At 56.7% G+C, this 25,885-nt stretch overlaps 1 protein-coding gene and 1 non-coding gene across 8 annotated transcripts; both read right to left on the reverse strand.

Annotated features, from left to right (window-relative positions):
- Nucleotides 1–2,373: 2,373 nt before the first annotated feature.
- Nucleotides 2,374–20,704, reverse strand: CERCAM (cerebral endothelial cell adhesion molecule). Of its 7 annotated transcripts, XM_053204534.1 has the most exons (17): nucleotides 18,197–18,747; nucleotides 17,234–17,500; nucleotides 16,003–16,097; nucleotides 13,643–13,868; nucleotides 12,647–13,560; nucleotides 11,126–11,236; nucleotides 10,834–10,951; nucleotides 9,674–9,808; nucleotides 9,366–9,570; nucleotides 7,542–7,661; nucleotides 7,130–7,206; nucleotides 6,919–7,025; nucleotides 5,968–6,100; nucleotides 4,230–4,357; nucleotides 3,886–4,089; nucleotides 3,237–3,492; nucleotides 2,374–2,925 (listed from the first exon to the last, which is right to left on the reverse strand). In XM_053204534.1, exons 5-16 carry the CDS (start codon nucleotides 12,841–12,843, stop codon nucleotides 3,237–3,239), a joined length of 1,791 nt encoding a protein of 596 aa, XP_053060509.1. In that variant the 5' UTR covers nucleotides 12,844–13,560; nucleotides 13,643–13,868; nucleotides 16,003–16,097; nucleotides 17,234–17,500; nucleotides 18,197–18,747; the 3' UTR covers nucleotides 2,374–2,925. The 7 variants fall into 7 exon arrangements, with proteins under 7 accessions (XP_053060509.1, XP_026891057.1, XP_053060511.1 ...); XM_027035256.2 differs by having other exon boundaries at nucleotides 2,374–3,046; nucleotides 13,643–16,097; nucleotides 18,197–18,751; XM_053204536.1 differs by lacking the exon at nucleotides 17,234–17,500.
- Nucleotides 20,705–21,038: 334 nt separating this feature from the next.
- LOC113592932 (small nucleolar RNA U3) lies at nucleotides 21,039–21,255 on the reverse strand. The gene has a single exon (XR_003412934.1). It is a non-coding gene; the product is annotated as a small nucleolar RNA U3 (small nucleolar RNA).
- Nucleotides 21,256–25,885: the final 4,630 nt, after the last annotated feature.

A 25,885-nucleotide genomic window follows, 5' to 3' on the forward strand; every position in this document is an offset into this window, starting at 1 on the left:
TGTCTTGGGAACTTGTACAAACAGCTTGAAGGAGGTGCGGCCCAAGGGCTCAAGAGCACAGTGGGCTTGACCATGGCTAGGCAGCACAGGGAGGCTCTGGGTGTCCGTATCTGCAACCTCCTATCCTGCCTTAGAAATTCTGTCGGTTCTGCCTTATTACCACCCCACTGCTAGTGAACACCCTGGGCTGATGCATCATTGTATTGCAATGGGTTCCTGGCTCTCTGGGCCCACCTACAGTTTATTCTCAGTACAGTAGCCAGGGTGATCATGTTAAAATAAGTTAGACTGTGTCGTTTCTTTTTTTTTTTTTTTTTAAGAAGATTTTTTTTTTTTTAAGTTTATTTATTTTGTGAGAGAGAGGCAGAGAGATAGAATCCCAAGCAGGTGCCACACTGTCAGCACGGAGCCTGACGCAGGGCTCAAACCCACAAACTTCAAGATCATGATCTGAGCTGAAATCAAGACTTGGACGCTCAACTGACTAAGCCACCCAGGCACCCCAGACCATGTCGTCTCTTGGCCTCAAACCCTCTGGGGGCTCCCGGTTCCAGAGTAAAAGCCAGAAGGACCTCCAAGGCCCTCCTTGCTCTGGCTCTGACTTTGGCTCTATCATCTCCAGGCTCTGGCTCCTTCTTGCTCACTGCTCCAGGCACGCTGGCTTCCTTGCTGTCTTTTAAACCTGCCAGTCCTGCTCCTGCCTCAGGACCTTTGCACATGCTGTTCCCCTAGTCTGAAATGGGCGTCTTTCAGCTATCCCCACAGCTTGCCCCCTCACCTCTGAGCCTTTGGTCAAATGTGAACTTCTCAGACCATACTTTTTTTTTTTTTTTTTTTTTTTAATGCTTGTTTATTTTTGAGGGAGAGAGACAGAGAGTGAGCGGGGGAGGGGCAGAAAGAGAGGGAGATACAGAATCCAAAGCAGGCAGCAGGCTGCAGGCTGCAGGCTCCAGGCTCTGAGTTGTCAGCACAGAGTTGCTGCGGGGCTCAAACCCACAAACTGCGAGATCGTGACCTGAGCTGAAGGACACTCAAATCGACTGAACCACCCAGGCGCCCCATTCTCAGACCATACTTGATGTCTCCTTCCTCATTTTGCTCTACCACTCTCTAATATTTACTTATTTATTTTTGTCTATCTCCCTCCTAGAATGTCAGCTGCACCAGGTCAGGGATTTTTTGGCTACTTTTATTCACTGCTGTACCCCTAATGCCTGAACCTGGCCCATAAGAGGCCCATAATCTATGATTATTTTAATGAGCGAAGGGGACACCTCAAGCCTGGAGGGGAAAAGTGACTTGTCAAGGTCATAGTCATCTGAAATCAATGGCTTTCACTCTTGGAACGAAGCACCAATCCTATAGCTTTCACCCAAAGTCCTTCTCACAGACATTCCAGGTCCTGGGACCAAAGCCAGGCCAGCCGGCTAGATATCCCAGCCAGGGTAGAACCTAAGATAGCCCAGCCTCGGGGGGCGCCTGTCCAACTCTGCCAGGGCCCTGGTGCTTCCACAACCAAGTCAAGGAGCTGCCAGGGGAGAGGGGCTCCCCTGACAAAGGAAACCTAGGCATGCCAGTGCCAGTCTTGTGCTGGTGGAGGCCAAGGCAGCCATGGCCAAGGCAAGGAGCCACCGCCCTATGCCCTCCAGCTGCCTGAGTGCAGGCACTGGAGACGGCTGCTGGGCCCAGAAGCCTGACCCTGTGAAGGGCAGGTGGAGAGGGAGGAAGGCCAGCAGTTCTAAGCAGAAGAGCAGAAGACGCGGAGCTGCTGTGCGTAGCCCGGCAGCACAGGGAGGCGATTCCAAGGGCCCCAGGCTCCCTTCCCCATTGCTGGCTCCGTCCCAGCAGAGGGCGCCCCTGGCCCACAAGGTCCACATTCTGCTTTCTTTCGCCCTCTGGCGGCCACACTGGTTAGGGCCAGAGGGGAGTCTTGGACCGTTCCCACCTCTCCCAGGGGAAGGGTGGCACCTGCACAGGTGAAGATTCAAAGGGAAGGAGGCTCAGCAGCCCCGGGTCTGGGCGCACCGCCCCCCCCTGCCCCCCGACCATCAGGGTGAGGCCAGTGATGCCCACGACAGCCCCAAAGGGTGAGCATTCACTGTGGGCCGGGCCAGGCCATTCCATACCCACCCAGCCACGACACTTCCCTTCCATGTCCATTTCACCACCAGACTAAGACCCAGGGAGGGATGGCATCCACACCAGATCACCAGGCAAGGAGATGGTCATGCCCAGTCAGCCTGACTCCTCTTCCAGGCTGCCCTCCTCTCTCTGCTTCTCCAACTGCTCAGCCATGACACCTCCACATGGGCACCCTTGGTGGGAACCCTTCCCTCCCAGACCTCATGACACACAAAGAGGCTCATCCAGGAGTTAGACATATAAAGTGCACATACCAGCTGGCTTTTATTGAGGGCCTACCATGTGCTGGGCACGAAGTCTGCAAGGGCCCTCCTCTCACCCCCCCCCCCATACTTCCCACTGGCCAGGGGAGAGGGTGGGCCCAGGCAGGTGAGACCCAGGCGTCGAGTGGGGAGGGGACTGAGGTGGAGGTAGAAGATGGCAGAGGGGCCCCAGCAGTTGGGTCTGCGGGGAAGGCAGGGCTCCTGGTGTCGGCCCAGCTTGGAACTGAAGGCTGGGGAGCCCCCCACCTTCCCCCCACCCCGGATCCTGAGTCAGGAGGGTGAGAGGGCCTGGGAGCCCTGCCCTTTTGCTACGTGAACTTCGGGGAAGGGGACCCATCTCTGAGTGGTTTCTCCCCACGTAAGGTGGGGCCAGAGGGCAGAGTGGCTATGCCTAAGGTGACAGTCGGGTCTCTATGGGGTCTGTGGCTTCTGGTGGCGGCTCCTGCCAGCGATCTCCAGGTCCGCTCCCTGGCCAGCTGCGGCCTGCTCCTGAGAGCTCTTCTGGAGTCACTGCCTGGACCTGGTGGGACAGAAGGGGCGAGAAGAGAGAAAGAGAAAGAACGGGAGTGGGATATGCAGAGGCAGAGACAGGAGAAGACACAGAGAAGGTCCGAGAGACAGAGACAGGCAGGGAGAGGAAGCTTGAGGTGGACACAGAAATGCAGGGAGCCACACACAGAGACAGAGCGGGAGGGAGGGAGGGAGGGTGAGAGGGGAGAAGGCAGGCTGAGAAGGGGAACACAGAGACCCAGACGCAGTCAGCCTGCAGGGGAGAGAAAACCGAGGCACACGGCTGGGTGGGGGGGGGGCTCTTCCCAGCCCCGCCCTCACCTAGAGCTCGTCCCGAGGGTGGTGGGGGTGGAGACTGTGCCCGCTGCTGCCAGCCAGGTCCAGGGGGGGGCCACGCAGCGTCTTGTGAGAGCCACTCCAGCTGATGATGCGGCCGCTGTCATCGTCCCAGGGTGAGGATGTCTCCGTGTCACTGAGCCACTCGGCGTCCCCTGCGTAGTGGGTGGGAGCAGCGAGCAGGGGCCGCGCAGAGAAGGCACGCAGGTCCCGTGGCCAGAAGTGCGCCTTGTACTGCTCACTGTGAGGCGGGGGGAAGGCTCAGGAGGGCTGAGGTGGGGCCCCTGCCTGGAGCCCGGGCACCTCACCTGCCCGAAGCCCCTCACTGCCCTCCCCCTCAAGACCTCACGACAAATGACAGAAGCGGAGTTTCTGTCGTCTCCATTTTCCAGACGGGGAAACTGAGGCTCAGAACAGAGAAGTGGCTTGACTAAAAACCACACGGCAGCACAAAGTTTACACCTCGGTTGGTCTGACTCCAAAGCTAGGCTGGGCTACTCCTTGGTGACCTCGCATTAGTGACTCAGCCTCGCCAGCCTCAGTCTCCCCAGCCGCCCAGTGAGGGGACTTCATGCTTGTGGAGGTAGGCTCCCCGGGGTCAGGTGACCCTACCCTGCCCCCACCGGAGACTCACTTGGGGTGCTGGTCAAACATGATGGGTAGGAACTCGTCCACAGGCAGCATTCGGCGCAGGGGCTGGGAGGCCAGCAGCTTGCGAGCACCCGCCAGGCTCAAGACATATGCCAGCGTCCAGTAGGAGTACCCGGCCACCACCAGGTGTGGCAGCCCCCCCACGGCTGCCTCTTGCTCAGGGTTCACCTGCTTCCGGCCCAGGTAGCTATGGGCGACACCAAGGGGCCCGGGAGTCACTGTAGGTCCTAGGGTGTCAGAGGACCCCTTCCCCAGTTGCATCCCACAGGCCAGGCTCGGTGGGGAGGCCATCCCTCTCCCCTGCCCCTGGAGGCGCAGGCTGCCTACATCAGGTCCCACAGGAGCTTCTCTGCCTCCACCTCCTCCATAAGCCGCTCCAGTCGCCCCCTGAAGTTGCTCTCAAAGCGCACATCGTCCTCAAACACTAGGACCTGGGCCAGGCCCCTGGCAGCGACCTGTGGTGTGGGGGAAGGGGACACAACACAGGGGGAAGGCTCTTTAGATTCAGGCTGTCCCCTTCCACCTGCCTGACAATGACTGACTCTCCCTGGCCTGAGTTATATGCCAAAGGTTCAGCCCTGGCCATGTCAGTCACTCAGCTGCTCCAAAGCCTGCTGGGGCTCCCACCGCCTGGGGACTGAAATTCCAACATCTTGCTCTGGCATTCAAGGCCCCCCAGGCCCCCTCCCCTGAGGTAGAATCTTCAAGAGAATCATGACAGCCATCATAACCTTTGCTGTATTCACAGAGCGCTGCCATACCCCAGGGGCCACAGAATTACTGCTTATCCCAGGGACCCTCGAGAGGCAGGACACACGACGTCCCTGTACTGTAGTAAGGAGACGGAGACACAGGGAGGTACGACCACTTGTCCAAGGACACAGCCCGTAGCAGAACTGGGATCTGAACCTTCATCTACTGGACTCCAGGCCCAGTTCCTCACCAGGCCTCCTGGACTTTTCTGAAGAAAGACCCTAGCCCCCATGATCCCTAAGAAAAAGTACTTTTTGTAACTTCTGGAAATGTGAAAAGAACATGAAATCAGCACAGTCAACGGTGAAATAGAAATCACGTTCAGAGACAGTCTCAATCTGCTCAGAGACAGAGGGAGACAAACAGAAATATGAGCTCACATGCACTATTTTGGCTACGGTAGAAAATAAAAACAAGAAGCAGGCCTGGGTGCTGCCTCCTGGAGGGGGCACCGTCCCCTTGCAGGACCAGTCCCCTCATCCCTCCTCAGTGGCCAGGCAGTGACCTCTCATTGGTGCCCATACCGGCAGCCCTAAGCTGAGTCCTCCTGGCCAAGTCCCAGGCCTTTCTTCTTCCCACTTCTGAACATACAGTTCCTTCCTGCCTCAGGGCCTTTGCTCCACTGTTTTCCTCTGCCCAGAAGCCTCTTCTCACTGCCCTTCAATGCCACCCTGACTCCACATCAGTCCAGGAATCTAGGCTGGTCCACACTCTAGGACAAGCCTGTACATCTACCCTCCATGGCAAGCTTGGTTCTTCCTCGGTTTCTGTGCCCTCCTCTGGTCCCTGAGCCCCAAGAGAACCAGAAAGGCCTTTTTTTTTTTTTTTTTTTTTTTTGGTTTGTCTCCGTATTCTCAGAGCAGAATATCTCCTAGCACACAGGAGGTGCTCAACAGAGATGACAGAATGAATGAGATACAGGGATGAACACAGTTTAAAGCTGCAGGCCAGGTCTTGGGGCGCCTGGGTGGCTCAATCGGTTAAGCGTCAGACTTCAGCTCAGGTCATGATCTTACGGTTCGTGAGCTCAAGCCCCGCGTCGGGCTCTGTGCTGACAGCTCAGAGCCTGGAGCCTGTTTTGGATTCTGTGTGTGTGTCTCTCTCTCTCTGCCCCTTGCCCACTCACACTCTGTCTCTCTCTCTCAAAAATAAATAAACATTAAAAAAAAATTAAAAACAAAAAAGCTGCCGGCCAGGTGTTTAAAAATATATGAATTCACCCACGGATTCCCTTGGGTGCTGAGCACAGAGCAGTGAGTAGGGTGGCCCCGCTCTGCCTGTGGGGGGTGTGGGCCAAAAGGGGGTTCCTCACCTCCTCCCAGATGGAGTAGTGGCTGAGGAAGCAGCCCACCTCGCCCTTGGTCAGTGTGCGGCCTGAGTAGGGGTCCTGGTAGCCAGGGAGCAGGTCCACGCCGAGGCTCCTCATGATACTGCTGTTGAGGGTCCTGAGGGAGACGGGACTAATGGGGTACGGGGTGCCCGCCAGGGACCCATCCAGGGGCGCCTCGCCTGTGCCTGTTGGGGGCACCCTGGAGTTTAGTTTGAAGGAGATGTCAGCCTTGTTACTGCTTCATGTGGCCTGAAGCTGTCAGAAGATGTTCCCCAGAATGAATGTGGGGAACACGGTATCTACTCCTTGGGCAGACGCCCAGGGAAAAGATGGACATCCTGCCATCTGAAGGGCGGGGGGTGGGGGTGGGGTGTAAGTGGCAAACAGCAGTGGGCAAGTGCAGCCGTGTGACCTCTGGTTTCCCAGGGCCACATGACTGGCCCGCTCCCACCCCCACCCATCAGGGACCTAAGTCCAAGATGGAAAAGAATAAGCCTGATAATAATAAAGACGCCTAACTTTTGGAATACTTACTATGTGTCAGGCCCTGTGCAAAATCCTCACTGAGCCCTTACAAGTCCTAAAAGGGAGACACAATTGTCTGCCATTCACACAGCAGGGCTGAGAGGTGGCGGTAACTTGCCAGAGGTCACCCAGCTGGTAAGTGACAGAGCTGGAGCGCAAGCCTCGGGGCTCCAGATTCTGGGCCTTAACCACTGTACTCTCCTCCCTCCAGTAGGCTGAAGGAGGCCATCCTGTCCTATCGGGGTCTGCCCTGGGGTTCTCTATGACACAATGACTCAGGCCCTGTTTGAGTACCTCCTGGAACAGCTAACACTCAATTCATTTGTCTGCTCTCCCCATTCCTAGGGGGCTCCAAGGGACCACACTGCTCCCTCAGCTGCCCAGGGCCCCACCCCCAGGGAGACTCACCGGCCATCCACAGCATCCACCACGCGTCCAGATATCTCCATCTCCCAGAGCGAGCTTAGCATGCGTTCCCGGCGGTCGGGCCGGCGGGCCAGGCTGATGACAAAGACCTGGAGGAGGAAGGGGAGGTGGGTGCAGAGTCGGGGGTGGGTGCAGAGGGAGGGGAGAGGCCACCCACCTCTTCACCCTGCTCCTGTGGGCTGAGGGGACTTACCTCATCAAACCCCATTTTGCTGGGTTTCTTTGGGGGCCGGGACACGTGAGCTGAGGCCCACATGGGGGGCCCGTCCACTGCAGAAGAAAAGTACCCCCTAATCATGAATCCCTACTGGCTCTTGTCAGCAGTGACCCTGGAGTCCTAGCCCCCCACTTCATTTTTGCCCCCTCGGCAGAACACCCAGCAGGAAGAGCCCTCAGAGATCATAGAATTCACCTGCCTTCATTGTAGAGATGGGGACAATGAGGCCCAGCAGGGAGAAGGACTTGCCCAGAGACGAGGAATGAATTAGAGGTAAGGCTGAGACCCCAAGCCCACTGCCCAGTCAGGTCCAGGGCCTGGGAGAAGGGGCACAGGGGGTGGCAGGGAACAGTGGCAGCCGGCTAGCACCCCATCTCCCAGCCCTCACCTAGCGCCTCCAAGATCAGGTGGATGAAGTTGACCTTCTCGTCCTCCAGCCCCTGGTGGGATTTCACAGGCACGTTCATGTACCCATAACGGTGCTCGTTGCACACGTGGACCGCGACTCCTGTGGAGAGAGGCTGGGTGGGTGCTGCAGGCGGGGCAGGGCTCTCAGAACCCAAAGCATGTGTCTTCTTGGGGACTCAGTGTCCCAACCGTGGGGCTGGAGGGAGAAAGGGCTTTACTCAAACAGTATCTAAGGGACCCTTCTGCCGAGATGGTTTATTCATTCAACAGATGTGTCTAGAGTACCAGCTGGGTGCTGGGGGATGGTGGTGAGCATCCTGGGGAGGGAGGAGCAGACAAACTCTCACCTGACCACAGCCGTCGGGCCAGGCCAGCCCCACCCGCTAAAGCTCCCCCACCTATGCCCGTCCCTGCTACCCGCCTGGATCCAGCACCATCACCTTGTGCCCAGACCCCTCTAAGCAACCCCACACCTCCTGCCCCGCCCGCGCTGCCCTCCACCTTTTCTATTTCTTCAATATTTGTCACCTTTATTGTAATTACTTATTTCCCTTTTATCTCGTATGGACTGCGAATTCTTCAGCGACAGGCGCACAGTATTTACTTAAAAGTCAACCCCATGCCCAGCAGGGAGCACAGAGCCTGGTCCAGAGCAGGGACTCAGTAGCTGGGCGCCGGGAGCCTGAATGATACAGACAAAACCCCGGTACAAAATTCCTTCCAGCGGCTGCCCCTTGAAACAGCGGTAGCCCTGGAAAAGCAAGGGAACACTTCTGCTTCTCACGGATTCTCCATGACTCTGTTTTTCCTTCGCTCACTTTTTGCACTTGGTAAGATTTCCTATCTTGCCTGTCTGCAACGGACTCCACCAATACCCCTTGCATGAAAAAGCCAATTACCACACTTTCCCCTCTGGCCACTGTTGGCAGCCCGCTTGCTCATGTACGGCACTTCTGGATTAGATGGTCACTTCTCATTCTTCCCGAATTAGTCTCTTCTTAAGATTTTCTTTTCAACGCTGGTGTCTCTGTCTCACTCCCATCTCTGACTCTTTCTCAGGACTGGATTTAGCCCAATTCAGCCCAAACACTCTCCAGTAATTTCCATTTTAAAAATAATGCCAACATCAGAGTGTTCCTGGCTGCCCAATGTTCTCAGGCTAAAGACCAGATGCTTGCTGGTCAGGCCCACATAGGCTGGCCCCTGGCTCAGCCTGTACCATGTCTTCCTCACTTATTGGGGTCCTGTCACCTGCCTTCTTACGTTCCCTGCTACCACAGGGCCTTTGCACTTGCCGGTCCCATTGCCTGAAATGCTCTTTCTTGCTCTTATTGATGCTTTCCCATATTTTAGATCTCAGCCTCAAAGTTCATACCCTCCAGGAAGCCTTCCCTGACCAGATCTATTCTGGTCTAAGCTCCCTGAGCACCTAGAATCAAGAAACATTCCTTCCTGTCATGGCTGTGATTGCACATTGATTTGTGAGCTCCTTGGACTGACTGGACTAGAGGTTCCAGGAGGGCAGAGGTTGCCTGAGTTTACTCACCACTGTCTCCCCAGTGCCTGGCACATGGTAGGTGCTCCATAAACATTTGCCTAATGAAACAATGCATGAAAGTGCCAGGAATCCAGAAGAAGGACATCTAGCCTACTGGCATAGCGGGCTCAAGAAAGGCTACGACCTGGACCAACAAGAGTTTAACAGGATGAATTGGAGACTGGAGAAGGGTGTGCAAAGCAGAGGGAACAGCATGTGCAAAGGCCCAGAGGCCTCCAGGAATGCTCACAGAGAGCTGGTCCTCACCAGCAGCCTGGCAGGAGTAGGCGAAGACGATGATATCGTCGAAAGGCCAGGTGTAGTTGGGGTGAGGGGGGTAGAAGGCGAGTTGGGCTGCTCCCTCAGCCCGCAAGGATACCAGGAAGGTGGAATGGACCATGGGGACACGGAAGCAGCCCCGGCGTTGGCGGTTCTTGGTGGGGAAGTAGTCGGCTGTGCGGCGGTAATAGCCCTGGGGAAAAGGGTTGCTCTGAGCTATGACAGCGGCCCGTCCTCCCCAGAGCACTGCTCCCCCGCCATGGCCCACAGACCTGAGGCCTCCATCCCAGCCTTACCTGGGGGGTGATCCCACACCAGAAATTGGAGTAGTAGGTCTGGGAGTCCAGCATGGGGGCCACCACGGGCAGCCGCTGCTCTATCAGAAGCCTCAGTGTCTGGTTGTTGGTCAGAATGTTGTCTGTATCTGCAAACTTTTGGGAGGTGGCTGTCACAGGCCCCAGCCTTGTCTGGGCTACACCCCCAAGGATTCACTGAGTGGGATCCCTCTGGATTGCCAGAGACCCCATATATCTCCTGGGATCCGAAGGGTTTCCGTTAGAAAGTTCGAACCTATAAACAAGGTAAGTTTGTTTCTGGACCAAGGATCTAGTCTGGAGCACTGGTTCATGGATTGGGTCCAGGGATTAAACCTGAGTTGCTGATCTAAGAACTTTACTTAAACATTTTTTAAATGTTTATTTATATTTTTGAGAGGGAGGGGGGTGCCTGGGTGGCTCAGTCGGTTGCACGTCTGGCTCTTGGTTTCAGCTCAGGTCATGATCTCATGATTTTATGGGTTCAAGCCCTGCATCGGGCTCTGCGCTGGCAGCATGGAGCCTGCTTGGGATTCTCTCTCTCCCTCTCTATCTGCCCTTCCCCCACTCACACTGTCTCTATCTCTCTCAAAAATAAATAAACTTAGAAAAAAAATATATTTTTGAGAGAGAAAGAGCATGAGCAGGGGAGGGACAGAGAGAGACGGAAACAGAATCTGAAGCAGGCTTCAGACTCTCAGCTGTCGAGAGGGGCTCATCAGCTTAGAACCTGATGCAGGGTTCGAACTCCCAAACTGTGAGATCATGACCTGAGCCAAAGTGAGATGCTTAACTCACTGAGCCACCCAGGTGCCCCGTGAGAACTTTATTTTAGATCTGACCTAGGGAGTAGAGTCAAAGACCTACTCTGAGTTCTAGTCCAGGGAACCAGGCTCAGTTTACACTCTGGGCTCTAGGAATCTAGGCTCAGTATATACCCTGCAATCTGTCTCAGGGATCCAGGCTTAGTAGCTAATGTGAACTCAAACATGGGGATCCAAGCTCAATATCTGGTCTGGGTTCTGACCCAGGTTGCTAGCTGGAGGGTCCAGCCTACAGGTTTGTCAAGTCACAGCAAGATGTCTATCAGGGACTGATACCGCCGCCTGAGGGAAACTCCCATCGTAGCCAGGCTTTCTTACCAGGATGTAGTCAGCCCCCCAGTCCCTGGCAAAGGTCAGGGCTTCCTGTTTCAACTCCATCAGAAATTGGTGCCTTTCTTTGGTCCAGTGCTTGGGACCCTCTTCATCTGGGTAGGACCTGAGAGGGTAAAGAGACGAGATGTTCCCCTGGGGCAGGTACATGTGGTCCTCGTCTCTGCAGAGCAGTGGACAGAGCCCTGGCCTGAAGGCTGTGGCTTGGGGCTGTCCCCTTTCCTCTCTAGGTTATAGCTATAGCCCATCTCCCCAAGAACCTTGCCCCTGAGATCACCACCTGGGCGCCCCCTCAGGCCTCCAGACCACAGCTGCATAGTCATCACCCACAGCGGCTAGCCACTCCTGCAGCATCTGTGTGGTGTTGTCCGTGTTGTGGTCCGTGGCACACCTGGGGACACAGGAGGAAGAAGGGTGAGGGGGCGGAGCCACAGAGGAGCCAAACCCCGAGGCAGCCGTGACCCCTGGAGCACCAGCACCTGGGAGGCTAGACGACCCTTGGGTGCTGCAGCGGAAGGAGGTGTGCTACAGAGTAAGGCAAGCAGCCGGGTCCCAGTCACAGGTCTGTGACCCACTGCGGGACCTCAGGCAAGTCCCATCGGTCCCTGGGCTTCACTTTCTGCCTCTGTAACTGTAAGCTGTCCTGCGTGGCTCATGGGCTGAGACGACAGGATACGAATGCATTTGAAAGAAAAAGTACCTCAACTCTGAGGAACACACCTGCCACGTGCCCCCGATACCCTCCGTCCTCGCCAGGAGACAGGTCAGTCCCTTCCCCCTCTCAGGACTGGACAGAAGAGCTGCTGCCTCCCCTGCCCGAAAGTTGTGATAAGGACCAAGCCGTACTCTGAACATCCCCTGAGAAGGGCTGATGGGACGGAGCTCCCTTACCACAGAGCATAACCTCTCCTCTGTGGAAGGGACTCCCAGGACAGAGGGGGACGCAGAGGGCTCGGCCAAGACCCCAGGTTTTAGGCGATCCTGCCCCTTTAAGCCAGTTCCCCAGAAGTGAGGACTAACTACGTGTCACGTCTTGGCGGGGTGGGAACTAACTAACTCCCAAACTGTGGTCATTGTGGGCCGCCTCCCCAGGCCACGCTCCACCCCAAGCCCAACTTTGGTGTGTTGTGGGGGGTAGTTTGTCATTTCTCTCGGTTTATCCCCAACCTCAGCTTGGGACTCCTCCCTGTTCTGGCTTCCACAGACTGTGGCCTCTGATTCCAGCGCCCTGTGGGGACGGCTGGGGGAGAGATTCTAGGGAAGGGGCTCTGCCCTCGGATGGCAGGACCCACACCCTCCACAGAGAGGCTGGGACCTGCCCAGAGAAGGAGCAGTTCTGACCCCTCTGCAGAGCAGCATGGAACCAGACTGATAGCACCCTCACCTGCTCCCCAGGATCCCCCAGTCCTGCTGATCTCTGCCACGTGGGGACCCAGGGAAGGCCAGCTGTTCCTGTCTGCTCCACTCCAGGTCAAGCCAATCACAGGGCCCACGAGGCTTAAGTTTGGGCTCTGAAGCTAGGGCAAGAGGACCCCACTTAAACCCAGAGGAGGTCCCCATTGGAGGAGTAGGGGCCGGGGTGAGTGTTTCGGGGTCAACCTAAGTCCTCAGAGGTCAGTCCGCAGAGCCAAGGGGATAAGGGGTTCTTTCCAGGGGCTCGCGACTGCGGAGGGCCTGTCTGCCAGGGGAGGGGCCTGTCTGGGTGGTGTCTGGACGAACAGACGAGCCCATCTGGGGTGGAGGCTGTCCGTGGGACCCGGGGGTACATGCCCAGAGGGTGCCAATGCCCGGTCTCTCTCACCAGAGGGCCAGCCTGGCCCGGGGGTAGTCCAGCCGCTCCAGCGCGCCCAGGTAGTGGGGCAGTGAGTGCTCGGCATTGCGGGCCAGGATGGTAAGGACCACGGCGGGCAGCGGTGGCTCCACGACTCCCGCAGCCTGGAGCCTCGCCCCCAGCAGGAGCAGCAGCTGGAGCAGCGGGGCGGCGGGGGCGGCGCGCATGGCGGGCGCTCGGGCGGCGGCGGCGGCGGCAGCGGCCCCCGGGGCTCTGGCCCGGCCGAGGGGAGTGGGCGGTGCGGCCGGGCCGGGGCGGGGCCCGGGGCCGGGGCGGGGCCGAGACGGCCGGAGAGGGTGGGGGGAGCGTACCCCCGAAGAGTGGGCTCCCCCTCCCACCCGCTACGCGCCGATTCTCAAGTGCCCTCTCCTCCGCCAGGGGCAGCGGAGGACCAGGACCCGGAGACCCGCCGCACTCGCGACCCAGGGGCAGCGCCCTCCCGGCTGGGCGCCGGCGGGGGGAAGGGAGGCAGAGGGGAGGGTCCCGGGGGACGGCCTCCGAGCCGCCCCGGTGCCTGAGAACGCCCCACTCCGAAGCCCGGAGCGTTCAGCCCCCGGAATCCGGCTCCACTGAGCGTCCGGCGCCCCTGAGTCCGGAATCCCTGGCCACCCATCCGACCCTCGGACCCCAGTCGCAGCCCCGCGGGGCGGGACCGACCAGCAGCGGCCCTAGCCGGGCTCCCCGGTTCCCGCCCCGCCCCCGCCCCCGGGCGCCCTCTGGCGGGCCCATGCGGAACTTCTCAGACCTGCGCGGCGACTCCCGGCTTGGGGGGCGGGGCGGGGGTCCCCCGGCCCTGGGCGCGCCATCCAGCTGCGTCCCGAGCGCTGCGTCTTCCACGCGTCGTCGTCCTCGCCTCCGCCGCCAGCAGCGGCGGCGCTGCGGCCCTTTAAGAGAGCAAAGCCACTCTCAGGCTAAGTGTAGAGCTAGGGGGAACCCCAGAGCCCGCACCTTGACCCAGCCACGTACGAAGCAGGAGGTATAGCCTCCCCTGGGGCAGAGTCGGGGTCCTGAGGCCCCAGCTGAGATGGGAAGGGGGCTCCAGCTTCTCTTAGGAGAGGGCAGGAAAGGGAGGGGCCTGAAGGCACCAGCGGCAGGTTCCAGCTCAGTATCACTTTCTCTGGTCCACCTCTGGTCCTCCTCTGGGTGGGTTTGCGAGGAATGAATGCACTCCAAGCTTCTCTTGGCACGGAGCCTGGCCCCGGAAGAATTGCTGGGGCTGAAAGACAGCACTGGAGAAGAAGCCAAGCTCCCCTTCCATTCACCCCCCCCTCCCCACCGTAAAGGCCTACTTTCCTATGGCTCCTTTGGGTCTCCCTTCAGTCTCTTTCCAGGGTCAGGCAAGAGGGCTAAGCCTATACACACTAACTCTGCTGAGGGGGGAAGGGTGGGGAACCAGCAAGGAATGGACTTGCCTGAAGATGGGGCAAACTGGGGGGGCATTGAACCCTGGAGTCCTGGTCTCCAGCCCCACTCCAAAGCTTCTAGGTGGCTAGTGGTCCTACAATGAAAGGTCTGAAGTCCTCTGGGAGAGTCCCTTCCCTTGCATGGTAGCCTCTGGCCAGAAGGCACTCCCGGTCCCAGAATGGGGATTCCGTTTCTAAAAGGAAGCAGCGTGCCACTCCTCTCCCATCCTGGAGTCATCCCAGAGCCTCTGTCCATCCTGCTGGTCACAGGGGTTTCCAAATTCTTCTCCAGCCTCAGCTCCTCCTCCTCAATTCTCCTCCTTCTCCTCTGAATGCATTGACCCGTCCCATTGTCCCTCTCCTCTCTCCCCAGTCCATCAAGTGATCCAGCCTGTCACTGACTCCCTTGCCTGTGGGTTCTCCCATCAACCCTGTCCGGGAAAACCCTATAACCATCTTGCTTTTCGGCATGTTGGGGCTACTGCAGACAGGATTTCCACTCTCCACTGGACTCTGACCAGGCCCAACGGGCCGTTTCCCCTGTGCTGCTCCTGCCTCCTCTCCTCAGTGGCATGTCACAGCTTCTGCAATCTCTGCTCCAGGAGGATCTCCCTGATACTTTTTGGAGAAAAGAGAAGGCTTCACCTGGGAGCTCTCATTTCCAGGCTGCACACCTCCATCCCCTTCCCCCAAGCCTACCGCAGCTCTCACTGCCTGGTACCACGGGAAGAGGTACCCCCTCCTCAGGATGGAAAGGCCCTAAGCTCTAAATGCCCTTGTCCTTCCTGGAATCATCAGCCTCCCTCTCTTCTGGGTGCTTCCTTTGACATTCCAAAGGACTTGAATCTCCCCCAGTTTAAAACAGGAAAACACCAAGCTGTTTGCGGGCCCCCAGCCACAGTCTTATCTCTCTCTCTCTCCCTCCAAACCCCTTGAACGAGGATCTGTGCTTTGCTCCAAGGGTCCCTTCCTCATCTCCGTTCCACCAAACTGCTCCTGCCAAGACCAGAGTCCTCCTGGCCACTCCCCACAAAGGATATTACCTCCTCAACCAAGAAGAGGGTTCTCTTCAGCAGCTGACCACGTGGGCCACTCTGTCTTTCTGGAAAACCGCAAGTGTCTCCACTACCCATTTGGACCCACATTCTGTGTGTGTGCGTGTGTGTGTGTGTGTGTGTGTGTGTGTTAAACTCTACACTCAGGGGTAGGGCTCAGCCTTACAACCTTGAGATCAAGAGTCACATGTTCTGCCGACTGAGCCAGCCAAGTGCCCCAAGATTCCATTTGCTCAAAACAGAACTCTACCCTTTCCCCCCAACATCTCCCCCTCTGGTGGCCTCCCCAATTTAGAGAATGGTACCTCTGCCACCTGGTCCTTCAAGCTGGAGAGCTGGGTGTCACTGATGCCGCATCCCTCTTTCAACCTACTCCATCACCTCATCCTGGCAAAACCACCTCCTCAATATCCCTGGCACTTGGCCACCTGTTTCCTTCTGCTCTGCCGCTCGACTGGTGTACCAGTACCACTCACCTGGCCCACAGCATCTCCCAGAGACCTGCCCCCCACACTTTCTCCCTAAAAACCATTCTGCCCTCAGCCACTCTTTCTAGATGCCCTGGGTTAACACCCTTCAGGGACTGCGCACTGCCCTCAGTATAGGGCTCAAACCCCTCACAGAGCAGCGAGGCCCTGCGTGGCCTATGTGACACTTCTCTGACTCCTCTGACCTCCCCTCTCCTCTAATCTGCTCAAGCCGATTTGGACTAGGTACAGTTTTCCTGAACACTCCATGCTTTAGGACTGTCCCACATCCTTTTGTTTGTTTGTTTTTTCTCCGCCTGAACTTCTATAGGCCCTCCTGTCTCAGCCTTCAACTAACTTCCTCTGGAAAACCTTCCCCATGTCATGTCTGGGGGACTTACCCTGCCATGGCATCCTCTATAATCCCATTCATTCAGCAAGTATTTACGGAGCACATAGTGCATAAGACAATCTCTGCTTCTAGGGTGCTCGCATTCTGGTGAGGGCACAGGCAGGAAACAAACAAACTGATAAACCAATAGTTTCAAAGAATAGTAGTGCTATGAACAAAATAAAACCAGTTCATAAGAACAGAGAGTAGCTGGGGGCAGGGGGCAACATCGAGGTTATTTCAGGGCACAAGGGGAGCCTGCTCAGGCCAGTTCTAGCAGAAGAGTGTTCCACCTGGAGGGGACAGGTTGGGCCAAGATCCTGCGGGGGGAACAAGCAAGGAGGCCAGTGGTTGGAGCCCAGGGAGCAAGGGAGTATGGGAAGAGGTGAGGACCACCCAGGGCCTTAAAGCTGCATCAGGATTTTGGATGTGTTTTAAGTGCAACAGGAGGACACTTGGGAGTGCCTGGGGGGCTCAGTACGTTGAGTATGCAAGTTTGGCTCAGGTCATGATATCACAGTTCCTGAGTTCGAGTCCTGCATCAGGCTCTGTGCTGACCCCTCGGAATCTGGACCCTGCTTCAGATTCTGTGTCTCCCTCTCTCTCTCTGCCCCTCCTCCACTCACACTCTGTCTCTCTCTTAAAAATGAACACTAAAAATTTAAAAAAAAAAAAAAAAAGGAAGACATTGGAGAGGGTAAGCAGAGAAGTGATGTGATAATGCCTTAAAAAATTGCTCTGGCTGCCACGCAGAGGGTGGGCCAGGGGGGCAAGGAGGGAAGGAGGAGATCACATTCAGAGAGACAGATGACAGTGGGCAGAGAGCAGACGCACTATGGAGGCAGAGCCCCTGCCTTGTGGGATTCCATGCAGGAGACAGAGTGAGGAATCTGGGTGACTCGGGGCTTGCAGCTGGACCGGCTGGTGGGCTAGTTACTCAACGGGGAAGACCTGAAATGAAGCTGGTGGACTGTGACTCGAGGTCTGTCTGGACCTTCTTTCGAGCTGCCTTTTAGACTCCCAGGTGGGAAGATCACGTGCCAGACCCTCCTGGCTGTCAGTTCTGAGGCGGGGACCCGTCCATCTCGTTTACCATTTTATCCCCAGCCCTAGAGCAGGGCCAGCCGGACCTAAGGTGGGCTCTCAGTAGAAATATGGTGGGTCACGGACTGAGATGGGCTGATCATGCACCTGTACTTCCACTAATTTTTTTTGCCCCCAGATATAATAACAGGACATACTCTACAGAGGTAATAGCGGGCCAGATCCACAGAAATGCTAAAGCAGTGGTTGTCGGAACATGGTCCCCAGACCAGCCAGCATCAGCCGCACCTGGACATTGTTACAGATGCAAATTCCTGGCCCCTCCCACACCCACAGAGTCAGAAACTGTGGGAGCGGACGTTAAAGCCACAAGGCTGCCAGGCGGTTTTGATGTGGGCTAAACTTTGAAGCTGCTGTCCTATGGGGACTATGGCCTCATTCTCGGGGTCATGTAGACTCTATGCCTGGGAAAAAACAAAACAAAAGAAAAGATGGTTTGGGCCCTTCTTGCTGAATAGGTCCAGACCACCCTGGGCCAACATTTAACTGGGCTCTGGGCTACCCAGACCCCACCCGGACTCCCAGAATCCTCACACCCATCCCTCAGCCATTGTGGTTCTGGGCAGAGCCAGGTGGTGGCGCCAGCGCCTTAGGCTTCAGTCTGGCTTTGGGAGCTAGAGACCCCGGAAGAATTGTCCCCCTCCCCTGCGCCTTCTTCCCCGCTGGGAGCCTCTGCTCCAAGGCCTGTCCGCTGGCAAAGGCTTTGCACGATGGCCTTCATCAGGGAGAGGGGCGCTGAGGCTGGCACACCCAAGGTAGGGGCCGACCCCCTCTTCCTGCAGGTTAGGAAGGCGGGCTAGAGAAGCCCCCTTGGTCAGAAAGAACCTAGAGGTGTCTGGCCTGTGGACTTGGGGGTCAGAAGCCCAGGCAGGTGGCTCTGGTCCAGTGGACTCTGGTTACACCCGTGTTAACCCTCTGCCTACCCTGCCCAACCTCATGTGAGGTCTCAGGTGCTTCTTCCCTTCCAATGGGTGGGGGCAGCCTGGGGGAACCCCAGGGCCCAGACAGAGCCTCAAGGTTGGGGGTCCTCACAGCCTGGCAGCCAAGCAAGCTAGGAACAGGGGCCCACGGCAGGGAGGTTGCTTGGATGGAGCTCTTACCAGCTGCCAGCTTCACGTCTCCTGGGTTGGGGGCTCTCTGGGCCCCTGTCCTGCTTTGTGGCCAAAGGAGCCCAGCATCCTGGCCAGAGGAGGGGCCCATGCCCTGCTTCTGGTCCTGGGTGCAGCTCGGTAGACAGGAGTCCAGGAGACCCGCCTGTGCTCCTTCCTAGCTCAGTTCTGAGCCCGGTTCCAAGAGGACCCAGGGCTGAGTGCAGGCTCGACCCCCATCGGCTCCCCTGCCCCTCATCTTTCCTCTTTGAGGGGAGACTGAGACCCCTTGCCCAGCTGGAGTCGCTCTGCCCATTCTGCTTAGACCTAGCATACCTTGGCCTCTGCTCCAAGAATCCGCCCACACCCTCTCATCTCCAGGGGTCCCACCCAACGCCCACACCCACTCCAGAGGACCACCCTCTCCCTCTTGGCCATGCCCTCATCTCCCAGGACCCCAGATGTGGAGCTGTCCTCCTCTGAGGCTCTGCCTCTGTCCTCAGGAAGCTGGGGCTAGGCCAGCTGTTTTCCCCGGGTAGCCAGCTGTTTTGCCCATCAGGAAGCAGCTCTGTGAGAATTGTTGCTGTGGCTGGGGCTGCAGCGTGGCAGCCCCACTGGGCCAGGGCCTGGGAGCTGTTAACTCCTCTGGGCCCAGCCAGCTCCTTCCTACATCCACCACCCCAGCCCCCACCCCGCGGGAGTAGCCTGTTGCAAGACTTCCAGAGACCCCCCCCAAGAAGACCAAGCCTTGCTATGCCCACCCCCTCAACAGCTGCTAACCTGACATCCCCTCCTCTTATCGGAGCCTTGTCCTCAGGTGACCCCAGGTGAGAGGAAGTTTCAAAGGGACAAATTTGTTCAGAATAATAACAATAGTAATAAGAATAATAATAGCTATCATTAACTGCTGTGTGCCAGGCATTGTGCTAAGGCATTATTTAGTTTAATTTTCACCACATCCCTGTGACGTCGGGAATGTTTTCATTTTACAGATGAGGAAACTGAGGCAATGGCCAGTGTAAGTTGCTTGCAGGAGCCCAAGCAGAATTGGCGTTTGAAACTGGTCTGCCTGCCGCTATCCGGCCAGTCCTGGCGGTTCTGGAATCGCTGTTGCTGTTGCTATTTAAGTTTCTCCCTGAGCTCCTTGCCTGCCGCACTCCCCCCGACCCCACCAGGAAAGGTATCTGGGTATCGGTAGCACCATCTGTGAAATGGGATCACTGATGGGCGGAGTTACCACCAGCTCCCGGAGCCATGCCAGGCTCTGTGCTCAATACCTTCCAAGTATTTATTAGTAGATCATTCCTCTGGGTGGCTGCGGGTCAGCCTGGGCTAGAATCCCGGCTTTGCTGTTCTTGGCATCCTGGCTTTGGGCAAGTGACTTTACATCTCAGTGTCACGGTCCAAAACTGGAAAATGGACGTGAGAACAATATTCTGTGTCTTTGATTTTGTTGTGAAAGGATGGTGATAATGCAGGTGAGGTGGTTAGCCCAGCACCCAACCCAGAGAGGGGTGGGAAGTATCACCCCTTACTGTTGTGACTGCTAACCATAATCTGGAAGGATCTGAGTGGCCCACCTAGCACTGTGCACCCCCACACCCAGTAGGGAGCTGGCACATAAGGCTCTGGACCCTGGTCTGTGGAACCTCCCTCCATGGGGACAGCAGGCTGCAAGGGAGATACAACTTGCCCAAGATCACAATTACTGGGGTAAAGCTGTGGGGATCCCAAGGCCTCCTGCACTTAACTCCTGCACCCCTGTGGCCTTCCTTCCTGTGGCCCGAACCTGGTCTGGTGGGAGGGGGAGAAGGGACAAGGGAACAGGGACAATCCCAGGGCTGAGACAGCCCAGAAGGTGACTGGGCCATGGCTGGGTGGGATCTCAGGGTCTGGGAACGACCCCTCAGGAGGCAGTGACCCGTGCTCTCCCCCTTTGTCCTCTCCCCCCCTGCCCACCATGGGTCAGCTCCCTGGTCCCAGCCTAGACATCTGGAACTGGGGCAGACAAAGGACCGCGAAGAGGGACAATAACCTTCTGTCCATTTTCAGATGCCGGGCCGGGCCTGGCCAGGGCTGGGGGCCGGAGCCCCGGCGAGGCGGTGCCAGGCCCCCCGCGGGCAGCGGACAATGTTGGCAGTGATGGAGAGGAGGCATTTCAAAGCGTTTTGTTCCCGCTGACCCCCTCCCCTCCACATCTCGCCCCAGCTCGGGGTGAGGCCCCAGCCCCACCCCCAGCCACCCAGGCCCCTGCTCCTGGCGGCTTGGGGACTGGCCACATTCTTGACCTCAGGGGAAAAGTTTAGACTCTTGCGCCCTGGGCAACAATAACAGTGTCACAGAACTGATTTAGGGGGAGCACTTACCATCACAAAGCAGCAGACAAAGAGCCAGGGCTGAGAACGCGACGGCTTCTGCGCCTACTCCTCCAAGCACTGCGACTTCTCTCCTGGGCTCTGCCTGGACCAGACTGGGTGCCAGGGTGCTGGACCCAGGGGGCTCCCCGGAGGAGGGCCTGAGCTGGGGAGGGAGCGAAGGACAAGGGATGGGGATTCCACTGTGGATGGGGGGGGGGGCCTGGGAGCTCCTTCCTGCTCTGCCACCAATTTGCCAGGTGACCCTGAGCAAGTCCTTCCCCATTCTGGGCCTCAGTTTCCCCATCTGTAATGAGGAGGCTAAACTATAAGGCCCAAAGCATGAGGCTCTTATCTTACGAACAGACGGATTTCCATGATGATGGTGGTGATAGTGAGAAGTATTCACCACTTTATTCTGGGCATTTCACAGCAGGTGCCAGGCATGGTGATCACTAACCCCTTTCTGGATTTCATTTTTTTTTTTTTAAATGACAGAGACCACTCAGTGACATCCTCTCTCTCCTGCTCTCCCAAAGGAAGAGAAGGACAATTATCGATGGCAAGTGGCAGGTGCAGAAGCAACACCAAACGCTGGTTTCACATCCAGGAGAGAAGGCTGCCTCCTGCTTCTCTTGTGTTTTCTGGGGTTCCAGAAACTGGAGAAACTGAAACTGTCAATGACAGAGGATAGAAATGACCCCTGGAAACAGTCTTTTCATCACCTTTGATGGCTTAATACTCAGCAACCTCATAAAACAGGTGCATCATTAACTCCTGTTTACAGCTGATAGCTGATGCTCAGAGAGGCTGAGCCACTTGTCCAGGGCCACACAGCTTTGAGTCTGTGGAGCTGAGACACCAGGCAGGACTGGCTCACTTCTGATTACACCGCAGTGGGAAGGAGAGGGGCAATGAGGCAGCTGGACCCTGGGGAGTTCTGGGTGGGAGGGCCTCTCCTCCCAGGCCAGAAGGCTATGAATAAATAAATGTCTGATTACCCCCAGGGGGGATTCCACCCTTGGAGCAGGTGCTTTTAAAAACGAGATTGATTCTTGTCTGTGAATAGAGGTTGGCCTGGGCAGACACCCAGATGCAGGGGATTGGACGGAATGACCTCTGGTGGAGACCTCCTAAGAATAAGAAGCAGGATAGAACATTTAAGGGCCCCTGGCTCTGGAGCCAGGTTATGGGTTCCAATCCCCACTCTGATTTTTCCTGGTAGCGTGTCCATGGACGAGTTACTTCAACATTCTGTGCCTCGGTTTTCCAACCTGTAAAAGTGAACTCACCTTGTAGGAGTGTGGTGACCATTCAGTGAGGTACATAGAAGTCCTTAGAACAGTGCCTGACTCAGTGAGGGCTGCCTGTTTCTATTCAGTAAGATCCTTGCAGCTAAGTCCCATAGCCAGGGCACCTCAAGGTGGGCACTGCTAGGACCCTGTGGCAGTCAGTCAGCTGTTGACCTTGCTTTCCAGGAAGTGGTTGGATTTTGATTACAGCATGAGGGACTATGGTTAGACACTGCGAGCAAAGGGGACCTGTTCTCGGGATCTCTAAGGCAAAGACCAACCATGGCATTCCAGGGGCAATCAGAGGAGATTGTGACGGGGTGGCCCAGTCCTGGGCATGGTGCCCGGCTTGGGAGAGGACAGGAAAGGGAAGGAAGCCCTGGGAGGTGCTGTTCAGAGTCTGCTCCTCTCCACCCCTGAAATCCAGAGGGACCAAGCCGTACTCGGAAAGTGAAGGAGAGGTGGCCAAGCGTGGTGCCCAGGGTACCACCAGTACTGCCCTCGGGGTGCTAAGGGAGCCTGGTGGGTTTGAGTCCCAGCTCTGCCAACTTGGCTGTGTCACCCAGGATGAGTTGCTGCCCCTCTCTGAGCTCTTTCCAGAGTATTTTAGAATCGAAGTGATCAAAGGAGACCATCACAGGAGTCCTGCTCCCCAGACTCTAGCCCCTCCTGTCTCTCCATCCTCAGACTTCACCTCCAGCCTCTTCAACCATCCTTCCCTTCAGCTCCCCTCACCCAAGTGCCAGAGACGCACGCAGCACAGAGGGTGATGAGATGCACCACAGAGGGGGAGGAAAATGTCACAGATTCTTGGGGGGTGGGGGATGGTCCTAGCCTCCCCCTCCCTCACTTTCTGGTCATGGGGCCAGAGGAGAACTCACCTGGGCAGAGCATCTTGGGGTCCCCTCGGCCCGGGAGGCAGATGGCACTGCTGGGGCCGTCTCTGGCACAAAGTGACTTCCCACCCAGTTCCTGCTGCTGAGAAGGGCTGGTCAAGCAGGACTTCAGGTGCCAGACTGCCCTTCCCAGGCACAGATTTTCCTGGCATCTGCCGGGCAGTAAGGGCACTGGCTGGGGGTTGGGCAGTGGCGCAGGGAAAGATTCTGATGAAGGTGTCTCTTGGGGGGCTTGTCCACAGACCCTAAACCCACTTCCTTTCTGGATGCTGTGGGCCAGGGGTCCAGGAAGCCATGGGCTCTCAGGAGCAGGAGAGGGCTGATCGGGAGAGGCTGAGATGAACCTGGGCCCCTGCCCCATCCTACCTCACCCCAAAGAGGCCAGCAGGGCCCAGGCTGAGGTGTTTGCTTTTCCTGTCTCTACACTGACTCCATTCAGAGCAGACTTTCTCCACCCCCCGGCCTGCGGCCAGCAAGCCAAGGCACCAGGGAGAGAGATCACCACCCCCACCCTCCTTCCTTTGCACCCCCCAAATGCCATCTTCACTTCAGCGAAACGGCAGCTTCGAGGGCTTCCTGGTTTTTGAAGGAGGGCACTGCAGAAGTAGGGGGGTTGGGGAAGAGGGGGCCCACCCCAAAGGAGAAGAGGAACAGAGCACTCTGGAAGGGACTGGTCGAAGAACAAGAACGGGCTCCTAATGGAGGAGGCCTCAGGCAGAGGTGGGGCGGGAGGGGCACAATATGGGGAGCTACAGGCAGACTGGCCCAGGAGGCAGGAAGCGCCTTTACAGGCTGAGCCAGAGCCTCAGGCCTGGCTCCGTGCCACCAAGGCCTACAAGGCCTGAGGCCGACCCTGAGGCTGGGAGCTCCAGACTCCCACCTGAAACCCCTGGGACAGGGGCCCAGGCCAGGCTGTGACCTGGTCTGGGGCCAGGGGAAGGAGGAGGGTGAAAAGTTTCCCCAAGTCAGAAGGCCACGGGGGAGGCGTCTCAGGGGGTCCTGCTCTTTGCTCTCTCTGACTGTCACGTTGGTACATAAAGAGGGTAGAAAGGTCAGCTGTGGCCTTTCAGGTCTGTGGGAAAAACTCTGCCCACTTCCCTAATGCATATTTATTGGTGTGAGCCGCTGGGGTGGGAGGAAGCCCCCACCCCTGCCCGCCTCCCAGCCAGGCCAGGTTAGCACTAAGAACAGGCTCCATGTCACCGAAATCCTACTCTTTGTCTCCAGATTGGCTCCAGAGTCCTCTCCCTTCCCTCCTCCCCTTGGCTCCCCCCACCCCCCTTTGGGGTTGCCAAGCAACTGTGGAAGGGTAGCTGAGATATTTTCTTTATTACAAGCAAAAGCAAGACAGCATCATGGCCCCAGGAGGGGAGCAGGGTGGGGGCTGGGGAGAGGGCGTCCTGTGCTCCAGGGGGACCTCACTACCTCGGTGCGCTCTGGGCTCGGACAGTGGGGAGACTCAGAGCCCCAGAGAAAGTGGAGGATGGAAGGGGGTGGTGGCAGTGATGGGGATGGGTGGGAGCACAGATCCAGTCTACAGAAATGCTAAAAGAAGCAGTGTCAAGGGGCCCAGGAGAGCCCTCACCTGTCACCCACCAGCTCTACATCCAGGCCAAATCACTTCCCTTCTCTGGGCCTAAGTTTCCTCCTCGATGAAATGGGGATAATGACACGTATTACTATCTCATTTAATGCTCACATCAACACCAAGAGACATTTATTTTTCCCACTTTTACTGGTTAGGAAACTGCCACTCAGAGACAGGAAGTGACTTGCCAAGCACTTTTAGGTGAATGGCAGGTGAGACCCTTCAGCCCCAACTCTTTTTTAACGAATTTATTATTATTATTTTTTAAAGTACACATTTTTTTAAAAGTTTATGTATTTATTTTGAGAGAGGGAGTGCAAGTGGGGGAGGGACAGAGAGAGAGAGAGAGAGAGAGAGAGAGAGAGAGAGAGAGAGAGAGAATCCCAGGCAAGCTCCACACTGTCAGCCCAGATCCTGACGCGGGCCTCTAACTCATGAACTCGGAGATCATGACCTTAGCTGAAATCAAGAGTCATACGCTTAACCGACTGTGTCACCCAAGAGCCCCTTTATTTTATTTTTTTAAGCCCCAACATGGGGCTTGAACTCCTGACCCCAAGACGAAGAGTTGCATGTTCTGCCCACTGAGCCAGCCAGGCGCTCCCTGCAACTCTTTTTGCTCAAAACAAAGATTTTTTTTTTATTCGAGTGTAGTTACACACTGTGACATTAGTTTCAGGTGTACAACATAGTGATTCAATGTCTCTACAGTTACTCTTTGCCCCATAAGTGCAGCTACCATCTGTCACCATACAACAGCACTATCACAGTATCATCAACTATATTCCCTATGTTGTGCCTTTTATTCCCGTGACTTCCTCATTCATAACTGGAAGCCCGTACCTCCCACGTCCCTTCACCCATTTTGCCCTCCCCCCACCCCTCTCTCCTCTGCAGCTTTACTGAGATGTAACTCACACACCATGCAATTGCCCATTTAAAATGTACGCTGTTGGGACGCCTGGGTGGCTCAGTCAGTTGGGCGTCGGACTTCAGCTCAGGTCATGATCTCATGGTTCGTGGGTTCGGACCCCTAGTTGGGCTCTGTGCTGACAGCTCAGAGCCTGGAGCCTGCTTCAGATTCTGTCTCCCTCTCTCTTTGCCCCTCCCTTGCTCCCCGTCTGTCTCTCTCTCTCTTTCAAAAATAAACGTTAAAAATTTTTTTAATGGAATCAGGCAATAGGTCTCGGTCCAAACTCTTAACTTCCAGTGGCTTCATCCCCACGGCGTACTGGGGTAACAGAGTATCAGGTATCACGGTGGCATGGTTAACAACGTGGGCTTTGCAGTTAGACAGACTTGGGTCGAAGACCTGGTTCTGTCACTCAGTAACTCTGTACCTGGGGGGAGTAGCTTCCCGTCTCTGGGCCTCAGTTTCCTGGTTTGTAAAATGGGGCCAAGTGATGGCAGTTTTCACAAAGCTGTAGCGATCATGAAAAGTGCTTAGCCCAGCACCAGTGCTTAATATATGGTGGCTGTTGGGGCACCTGGGTGGCTCAGTCATTTTGGTTTAGCATCCGACTCTAGATTTCGGTGCAGGTCATGATCTCACCATTCAAGGCCCAGGTCGG

The sequence above is a fragment of the Acinonyx jubatus genome, chromosome D4 (assembly GCF_027475565.1).
Source record: "Acinonyx jubatus isolate Ajub_Pintada_27869175 chromosome D4, VMU_Ajub_asm_v1.0, whole genome shotgun sequence".
Lineage (NCBI taxonomy): Eukaryota > Metazoa > Chordata > Mammalia > Carnivora > Felidae > Acinonyx > Acinonyx jubatus.